The sequence below is a fragment of the Varroa jacobsoni genome, unplaced genomic scaffold (assembly GCF_002532875.2).
Source record: "Varroa jacobsoni isolate VJ856 unplaced genomic scaffold, vjacob_1.0 scaffold_621, whole genome shotgun sequence".
NCBI lineage: Eukaryota > Metazoa > Arthropoda > Arachnida > Mesostigmata > Varroidae > Varroa > Varroa jacobsoni.
The window spans coordinates 335,816-346,726 of NW_019213523.1; the positions used below are offsets into that span (position 1 = coordinate 335,816).

General features: G+C 39.0%; 1 protein-coding gene across 1 annotated transcript in view; it reads left to right on the plus strand.

Annotated features, from left to right (window-relative positions):
* The first annotated feature begins 775 nt into the window (after positions 1-775).
* LOC111262001 (uncharacterized) overlaps positions 776-10,911 on the plus strand; it is a 23,407-nt gene continuing 13,271 nt past the window's right edge. Inside the window, exons 1-4 of the mRNA XM_022835938.2 lie at positions 776-1,616; positions 7,126-7,428; positions 9,811-10,004; positions 10,310-10,451. Coding sequence (XP_022691673.1) covers positions 7,298-7,428; positions 9,811-10,004; positions 10,310-10,451 — 467 coding nt within the window. The 5' untranslated portion in view covers positions 776-1,616; positions 7,126-7,297. The remainder of the gene's footprint in view (positions 1,617-7,125; positions 7,429-9,810; positions 10,005-10,309; positions 10,452-10,911) is intronic.

Sequence of the window (10,911 nt, forward strand, 5' to 3'; positions counted from 1 at the left end):
GTTATTGCGTAGACTAATCTCATACAAAGACGCTTTCATTTCCAGTATCTTATAGGGGAGCGATCATTGCTAATTCACGTTGGCAAACGGTCACGATGGCTTTTTGCTAAAATGACGTTATATAGATCTATTTGAAAAGACGCCAGATAGCAGGTCCAGCAAAGGCCTGTCTTAAGTAATGGCCCGTAGCTTAAGTACTGGTTATATTCGGTCTCATCTTCGTGGTAGACCGATGCGGTTGTGAAGGGGGTGGCCGCTCAACTCACAGCGTAGAAGATACGGTGTCTGAGTATTTAACAGGGAACAAGACTCGAAGGATGGTCCTCATGAAAATCCAGTGGCAACGTATTTACCTATGCAACCTAAGGGTACATAAGGTTTTTTGGGTTCAAATCGAAGCGTAAACACACCTCCCTTCGTGCTGGAAATCAGTCGTCTGAAGTAATAACTAACGTCTTACGGAGCGGTCATGAAACCCGAAACATTCATTACATTACCCGAAGGAACCCGCAAAAGAAAAAGCATCTGTAAGATTATTAAATAGATGGTTTTCTGTCTCACCGTGTTTAGCTATGTTACTGCACGGCTGAGCCGTTCAGCCCAGCATCGTATACAAAAGTGTAGATGCCGTTCCACAACGGGTAGCTGCAGTTTAGCATGGGTTCTTTCAGGCTAACTCATATGATAATAAACTTAAAGCGTATTGGAGAGCCTAATGAGGGAAAGTAACGAAGGGCGGAACCCTGTGTCGTCTGCTTGCAGACCTCTCATCAATATCGAACAGTGAGCAGGTTCAATATCTGCCCAGCTTCCCTTCCTGTATTCGCAATCCACGGCCTCAGAATGAAGGGTCGGCTGTTATTGTGGTACCCTTTCCATAGGCAACGCGTCTGCTATGCGAGCTGGAACAGAGGTCGTTGTTTGCCTCTTTCTCATACGGCCCTCAAGAACTCCAGTTCTTTTCTGCATAATAATATCAGCACAGTAGCATACAAGGGAAATGACTGGCAAACATTTGTAACCTTTGCTAGCTATCTTACACCTCGACTGGCACTCACTTACTTACCGCGATCACCACAGAGCCACTACTACCACCGTTAAGATAAACACAACGAGTACTCGAAACTTAGACGACAAGGAGAATTTATTTGTCGTCCAATATAGTTTCATTCGCAAAAAAAACACTAATAGAATTCACCCACAGACACAAGCAGGCTGTGATATGGCAATTCATAATTGTTATTCGTTTCTCTAGTGAATGTTGGTTAATGGACCCTTTTGGTGCGGCTAGGGATTTCGGGACAGCTACACCAAACGCTAATGCTGCTATAACTCAGTACGAAATCACTAAATCAATCAATCATGTGCTACGTAAACGATTAATCCACCTGATTAGCGGCGTTTCGTTCTTTCCCATTCTATTGATGGTGATTACTTTTACGTACGCGTAACACATAGAGCCGCTATCTACGAAGAGCTGCAAATCTAATATAGTAAATATCATCGACTGTGCGTGAAATCTTGATACAAATATCCATTCAGAATACTCATGCTACTTGCCGACGCGGGTAATCTGCAAGCGAGTATATTCTAACGTCGCCAAGAGAAACATAATGGTAAGTGGAAAGTAGACAGAATGCATATAGATTGCTGTTCGTTGTATCAAATAAACCGTATTTACCGCGCTGATAGGATTACCGTTCGGTTACTCTAGAATTTCTCTTAAAACCAGTTTCTTCACAATTGTTCATTATGCGGAGGATCTCCAGATTATGCCAGAATGATTATGGGAGCTGCTAAGAAAAATTGTTTTTCATTGTCAAACTTTCCAACGTAAAGAAAAACCCTTGTAGCTAAACATCGCCTATCAGCAAAAAAGTAATGCTTACCATATTAGTAAGCTATGGCCAGCTTACAATGGCCACAATTAGTTTTTAGGATGATGTTCGAGGTTGGTTTTCACTTGATGAATAAAAAAGATTACCATTGAAGGTGAAGCGTCAATCTGAACAGTACCTTCAGTACAACAGATCTTGCAGTCCTTAGTTGTGTTGTTACATGGCACGTGAAGCATTATTTGAACGACTCGTTGATCCGGAGAACCTATCCTTTGTTTTTTGCATAAATACTATGGATACGAGATGTCTAGATTATGTGGGTAATGAAATTTTTGAAACAACGGATTATTAATTAACGAATAACTAATAAAGAAGATATTTGACATCAGTAGCACTGGATTTTTACCAAAAGCTATGCGTAAAGATATTTTTAACATTGTAATTGGCTCTACTCTTATGTAATGTGCGAGAGGGACTAGCATGAATTTATTTCCTGAACAATTAATAGTTGCGATGGGGTGACGAAGTTTGTGTTCGTGCCTAAAACTGGCACGTACTCTACGACTGTGGCACATTTCTGTATGCTACAGGGTATCACTTCATTATAATTTCCATGGAGCGCGAACGACTTACATTATTGGGACAAAGAAACGCTACCTACGAATGTAGGGTAGCTGAATCATCTGCAACACAGCCTGCGTTACGATTGGTATCAATTATTTCATGTGTTGTTAAGTTTTTCTAGAGATAACAACTTATTTCCCTAAGAGATGTAGTTATTTAGCCACTCTTCGTGTAGCAGAATCCCTACTGGAAAATAAAATTCTTTGTTTTAGCATATCTAGCATAGAAGGGCCAGCGCCTAGACAGTCGCTAGATTAAGAAGCGCGATGAAATGCTATCGTTCCTATTTGCTGCACAAGCGCGCGCTGAGTGTGCAACTTTAAGATAGACGTATTATATATAAACTACATTGAAACTAGGTCGACAAAAACGATGGGCAAAAAGCCCGGTGCAAGTATACTTCCTAATACCAATACATTTAGATCTTGTCAGTTAATGAATACTGTGCTTTATTATAATTAGTATTATTATTGTAGATTTGGATTCTTCGTTCTATTTAATGTTCATGTGTGTAATTACATTTAGGTCAGTCAGGGTGCGAGTAAATGGGCAAAGGGCAAAAGGGAACAGCACTGACATGTTTCAATTTTATTTACCAATTCCATCGCACTTTTATTCTATGTGGGTTGCTAATTGTCAAAAAAGTGTTGATTTTTTTTCTGACTCGATAGCTTTAAAGTCACTTAGCATAGGAAATGAGACTCGTGTCGGATCGGCGTTGGTGTCGTTTAAAAACTGATATTTGGCAATAGTAAATGTGCTAAAATTGTTGATAATAATAATAAATATGCAGAGCACATTCACTATATTTTACAATTTTATTATGATAAAAACACACACGGTGGCCAGGGGTATGAAAAAATGTTTGCTGTCCGTGCGGAAAAGATCTAAAGATTGTCCTATCGTTTTTGTTCCAGAAATTTCTATATTAAAGATGTTCTACGCAGTGGTCGACCAATTACAGAAAAAGTTGACGAGATTACTGCGGACGTTGAGCAGGGACGACACATGAGTAGCTACGACATCGCCAAGGAGCTAAACATTAAACTTACCACAAAACAGTTTTGGAAAATTCAGAAAAAGCTGGCTAGACAAAAAAGTTTGGGTGAATCGACTCGAATCGATGCAAATCGTATTTTTATCTGCGATACTTTACAGCACACGGCGGGGTCGAGCGCTTTCTAAGATCATTGATCACGAGTAATGAAAAGTGGATCACGTACGACAAAGATAGGCAAATTATAAAGTAAAATGTGGTCCACAATCTGTGCGCAGTCCAGACTAATGACAAAAATGGATTGAATGTGTTTAGTGAGATCCTAAAGGAATCGCGCATTATAAGTTGCTGCCCCCGGCAAAACGATTGATTCGCACATTACTGAACAACTCACAAGATTACAATAAAACATTGAAAAAAATTGACCAAACTAAAGAATAGAAGGGGCGTCGTCTTTCACCACTACCACGCCAGACCACGTACACTTTCAGTTATCAGGTAAAAATCTTCCGTGAGAGAGCTTGAATGGGACATTTTGATACATCAGCCGTATAGCCCTGGCGCTTCACTGTTAAATTATCATCTGTTTTGTTTCTTTATAGGTTCCTTGATAATATTAACTTAGTTTCAGTGGAGGGATGCACAAGTCGCTTGCACTTTTTTTCGTTTAAAAACTACGAAAGTTCAATGCGGTTTGTTTTATGGTATAACTAGAAGATAGTAGAAGGTTATCGTGATAGGCAAAAGCACGTGTATTTATTTAAATGATAACTTTCTAAATACATTTTTATAAATAAAAATATTTGTTTAAACTTTGCCTCGAAAATAATATTTTTTCTCATCATATCCTTCTGGCAATCCAATATATATAGGGTGGCAAAACTCGCCTTTGAGTGCTTAGGACGTGAGGAGTGGCAGACAGCAGCAAGTAGTGAACAGCGGGAAATCAGAAATGCATAGTCGTAGTCATAGTAAAAAAAAATGTTGTTGTCGCCGGGATATAGAAGCATCAGCAAGAGAGCACACCCAACAACAGTCGTAGGCGCAACTATTACAGCTAAAACAGACCCGGGCTGCATTAGACCAGCTAGGACCGAAGGAGACTCAGTTGCTTAGACACATTGCAGCGAAGTTTGAAGTGCCGGTCCATAGCCGTCATGAAGCGGGTAGCACTGCTGAATAAATGGCCCGTGCGTCGAGGCTGATCGGGGCAAAGAGTTTCTCAGCGGGAAGGTCTATTCTCGATTGCACGATAGCATATATACGACTATAGTGAACCTTAGCCTAATCCTTGTCTGTGGTTTAGCCTATTCAACTGGCCACCTCAATAGTGGCGCTCTTAATACAGAATAAACCTATAGAGAGTCGATAAAGCATACGCATAGTACTAGCATCACAAATCCTCCATGCGTTTTAATAGATTTGTCTGCATGACAAGGGCTGCCGTCATATTGTCATTATTGCTGTGGGAACTCTTCAGAAACGGCAGGACAACGTTTGCAAGCAGTAGCTGCAGCCACAGCGGTAACCCAAGTGGTGATAGTGTTCCACTCATACGTTCGGCAAAGAGCACGTGCTTACCACTTCAATGCGAACGCTAGCGAAATAGAAGGAAAGACTGTCGCTTGACCGTTTTAATGGCAAAAACATTTACACAAGTAAACACACACATACCCATGATATATAGTATGATACATACACATGCCTCTCTAAGCAATATACACACGGCACACGCATACGCTAAACTGGTAAGCTTTTTTGGGATCTATATAGCATAGTTATGCATTGAAACAAAGATTACGATACGTGCAGGCTCCGTATATACCAGTACATATATATATATATTATTATATGTCCAAGTATCATTCATGATTTAGCTCGATTACATTACACAGCAGAGGTTGCAGCTTGTGGTAGCAATCTAGTTCTCCACGATGCTGCCTATGTAGCTTTATGCTTCTGCTACACTTGCTTACATCCTCGAGCTTATTGTCGAATCTCAACGCGATGCTTTCCCAAACTGGGTAAGCGGATGACGTAGTGGTAGTGCAAAATCTAGTGAACACCGAAAGATTGTACAGTTGTTTGGTCGTTCTGAGTCAGAGCTACTTTAGTAAAAGTGACTATGCTAGATTTATAGTTTGATGAGTTGTTTGGCTCCCTTTAATTATGAAACTCACAAAATTTGATATGCCAACAAGTCAGAGACATAGCATTGACATACATTGAAATAAGTCAAAGAAAAGATTATTTGCAGTAGCTGAATTTAATTTTGTTTCGGCTTTGAGGGCCATCTTGCAACACTATTCTGTAATGTACTACAGGTGTGTTAAGCCTCGAGTCTAATATCTAAATTCTTTAGAATTAATGGTAATGAAGGTTTCTCCGTCACGAGGGGTAGAAATTAACATGCTAATGTGCTACTACAATATAATTTCGTACTGACAAGATTTAGCAGTCGTTAGCCCCTTATGTTGAAGACCGTGGAGTCAACGGAAAGCTCACAACGTGATGAAACCGTTGTATGGTTTCCTACGTGAAAATAGCGAATTTGGGTATCTGGGTAACTTGGAACAGTCATATTAAATCTCAGCAATTCACTGTCGTCATTAGTTTGTACATGCAGGTTATTGCATTTATACGTTTACCGCCGTATATCTGTATCGCTGTACGAGTTACACAGATGAGTTGTTACAACGACCATCTCAGTGGCCATCGCGGCCCGAAAACAGGCAGAAGCACTTCACGTTTTATAGTCGGTAATCTTCCGCGACTGACTAAATAGGAGCTTTCGTCTGATTCAACAATTTTCGGCCGTCGATGTCTATCCAATGACGCATTGTTGTTGCTTTTTCCCTGTAATGTATTGTCCTAGTTATCATAACATATATAATTTACTTCACTAGACGTGAGGTATGTTACGATAGTCATTGTTTCGTAACATCGCCTATCGTAATGTTCTCCTTGTTAACGGTAGCGCCAAACGGTGGCCCTGCAGTACGGTTCTAATTAAATTTAGCAAAGCATGGAAAGTTTTTTAAGAAATTATTTTTTCAAGAGATTTCCCACCATAAATTTAAAAGGAGATAAATTTATTTTTGAATGTGAATGAAGATGATCAAGTATACAACGATTGCTTCAATACGTTCTAATGGCATTTAAATGGCTTGTAATTTAGAATAAAACGTAACAAGATACCATAATTTATCTTCTTTAAAATAGCTCGCACATTAATTACTGTTATATATATAAGACATTGAATGAAATTGTATTGCTAGAGTACATAATCAATATTTTGCCTGCTAAGCTGGCACACGCCGTGTCGAACTAAACGGTAGAGTAAGAATAAACGGGCTAGATTTTTCATTCTTGAATCATTTTGCACAATTCGCCTTATTGAATAAATTAACTAATTAAATGATTGATTCAAAACGTTTTATTAGGGAAATACCTACCCGCATAGCTGATTTAAATCAAGTATTATGCAGGATAACGGTAATTCAGGGTAATAATATATTTTTAAGTTTCAAAGCTGACCTATATAAATAAATTAGTGAAGCATTTCCTCCTATAAATACTATTGACAAATTAGCATATAAAATAAATGTAATCTTTTATTATTATTACTTGGCGCGATATAATAATGACTATATTGGTTTCTTGTAGGGGGCTGATGCTTGATACATGCAGGTACGGGTACAACCTGATGTGGAGATCTTTCAGGGATCTGCCTTCATGACGCGGCTTTAGTACTGGCCTCTAACGAGATGCAATACAGGTAACGAAATGGCATTGCGGTGATTTTAGCTCAACTTCCGGTCGGCGTGGCGGCCATTCAATGGCACATGTGCTACTGCCGTGCGAGTTGCCGTTCTGGCCAGAGGTGCAGGCGCAAATATCGGCGTTGCGAAGGAGTCGTGACGTAGCGCAGGTGATCAGCGTCCTGCGAAGTATCTACCGCATATGCAGGTTCGTCTGTCGAATAACCTAAATAATTAATATGTAGTTTAATAACAAACGTCCATCCAGATGATTTAATTTAATTAAAACGCACCTTTGTTGAAGAATTAAGAAGTGAAGTACACGATTCAGCAAAGATATGATTACGCGTGGTAAAATCATTGTGAAACCTGGGTCCTGCATATTACTATGGCCTGAAAACGCAGCAGCCGCTGAACACGTCGCTGCCAAGGAAACATTACTGTTTAGCAGATACATAACCGTCTGAATTGTTCTTTTTCAAGAGCATGTATGGGATTTTTTAGAACATAAGGGCAGTACAGAGCATATGATATTAAGAAATTTCTATACAACATTTCCATCTACAAAATTACTAAAGATTATGTTGCCAGTGAAGGCCCTAAATATTTTCGGTGAAATGTGTGCACCGGAATTCAGATCAGCAACAACTATAACAGCATGGCTCCTGATAGCAGAACAGGTTGTCCATTAAAAAATACCCTATAGGTATCTTCTAATTGATGTTTAGTATTTTACGCATGAGCGCCGAGGTCATCATATGGCAATAGGCATACCTCTAATAGATTTTTGTAGATCCGCATCAAACAGACTTTTGCCTCATAGGAATTGCCATGCGTGATCAGCCTGAATCTTTTGGAATATAATTCACGTAATTGTCTTTAGTGTTGGTAAGCCGTAAGTGCCCACTTGGGCCTTATTATTATTCCTTTGAACCAAGACTACTACGGAGCTCCTGAAGTAGTATAGAGTTAAACAACCCCTAAAACAACCTCTTCAGGGTCAAGCTCAATGATTTAGCCAACGAACGTCATGCAAATGATGAAGGTATGCCATGCGATGTGACCCTAACTTTAGATAATAGTAAAATCATTTTTTACAGTGTTTTTCGGTAGTTATTCTGAAGGTGTGATATTTTGAAAATGCTCATCTTGCTCGAATTATGGCCATCATCCAGAGCGACATATTTAAAAGCAAAGTATTTTGTAAATGTTCGAGGCTCTCTTAAGTTAATAAATATATTTTTTTCAATTTTGGTGACCCCTTTTGCCCCCCCCCCCCAATTCGTTTGATTGATATGTAAGAAAATTGTTTCGTATTCTAGTGTGTGGAATGTTTTCTCCGACTTGTGGAAAATTCGTAAGTCGTTTGAACTATTTTATCTATAGACTGAAAAAGACATCGTCATGCAATAAATTCTGAAGCCGATCAATATTATTACGCAATATTCGTATATTATTTATTGATTTTGTTGCGAGGTGGTTACTCCATGTCGTATATGTAATCCATAAAATGGCAAACCTATTAAAAATACTAAAGAACCTAACCGAATCAATAAAAGCCACGTTTAACTTCACTGGATCGTATTTAACCTTCAACCGCAATTATCACCTGGCGAGCTAATGAGCTTAAGTACGGGACTAAATTGTAGTGTCAAATGCTTTATAAGAGCAGTTAACGACTTGTAGGCCTTGTACTCACATAGGACCTAGCCTTCTAAACACATGATATATTTCTGATTTTTCCACGATTTAAATCGATTTTGCTCAAATATAAAAGGCTAAAAACCGCATCAGTCTGCAAATATTAAGATCAACCGAGAATAACGTAGAAGTTTCGTGTGATAGATCTATTGTGTGAAAGCAACGAACAACATTAACGTCAACCACTCTGTAACTAAATCTCAGTAACTCTAAGTGGAATACTTTTCCATTTTCAAGCAAGGATAAAGAGTGCCAGAGGATTCAAGATTTTTATAGCTAAAAGAATTCATTATGAAGTTTCTGCGTTCAGTTTATTGAACTAGTGACGTCTCAAGGTCACCTTTGATAGAATATCTACAAGGCTAGTGGTGATGGAAATAGGATGTAGTTTCGTTCACATGGACCCCTATATTGATTTGTGCGTCGGGCAACAGGCTTGCATACAACATATACAACTGTCAAACAGTAAGAAAGCCATGATTGAGCGAACCTTAATAATTCAAAGATCGTCCGAATGGCATTACTTTGGACTGTACATACGGTGGTTCAATGCTTAGAGCGCGTAAAAAACGATAATGTACTTAAAAAAGTATCGTCCGCTAAGCACACAACATACAATCTATTTTTTCGAGGCTAGATGTAGAAGGCAGGGCATCCATATAAATGTGAACATGTCTAGGATAAAACCCTGTAGAACCCCGCGCGTTAGTAACTAGTTATTTGAGACTATTGCCGATACGTACAGTTGCGAAACGATCGATCAAGTAAGCCACAGAAGAAAAAAAAATAGTAGCAAATGTCTCGAAAAAGAGATAAAGTGAGGCCGACTGAAGCTATAAGCAAGCCTGCTACCATAACTAATCTGGCGATTTCGTTGATATTATAATAGCGCCGCTGTGGAGCAGGTGGATGAAGACCGCGCATCTGAGGACGAGATGCGGTTTGACTTGTGCGAAGCATTCCTCGAAGATTTTGAAGACACCTCACAACTACTTAATGTTATTCTGCCTACCGTCGTCGACTTCGCCCGAAGAATCGAGGACTGTCGCCCACAACATTTTATCTATTCACTGCAAGCAGAAGGTACGCCAACGATAACAGAGGGCATCTTAATAAACGACCATTTTATTTTTGGCGACTTCGGCTACTGTCTCTGTTAAGGACGAGTAATACCAATAAAATATAATTGGAAATATTAATTATCAGGAATGAATTATCAGCTTTCTTAGTACCTTCGCAGGAATATATCGTTAAACTATGTTTGCAGCAGATTTTAGCAGTTTAAATCCGTTATAAAGATATAACATTGAACTATGCTTTTTTATGCACAAATAACAAAGAATCTGCGGATCTGTGTATGATGAATGTGTCATTTTGATATAATTCAGAGGGCTCATGGAATCTTTCCCGCGAATTTGTGGCCTCACTACTGGCACATTCGTTACTTTCCACGTTCCCTCTGCGAACCCTTCGAAGTCACCCCACCTTGCAGGACTTCAATCGATGTTCCACCTACAGATACCTCACATCGTGAGTACTGGCAATTATTGACACTCGGAAACGAATAATTCTAAACTTCATCTCAACTTACCTGTACTGAAGTACACCATGCCTTTATAGAATAAATGTTCCGAGCTTTACGTCCGGTACTGACATTAAACTTTATTTCATACGGCAGAATCTCAGCATGGGACAAACTGCCTTTCATGTCCCTATGAAATAGAAGATTCTAAGAGCGCTGAAGCAATAATAGCTACTAGATAATTAGAATAATGAAATTGAGTTCTTAAGAACCATCCCCATAACGTTAACACCTACGTTTTGACTACTTTTTCAGTAAAAAAACCTACTAATAATAATTCAACTAATAACTAATTTGCTAATAACAATATGCGTTTTTAAAAAGACGCGTATCGTTACCAGCAAAGCCTGGTAATAGAGAAGCAGATGAAAGATTCCACACAGAATTCAAAATAAAGGATGTATATAT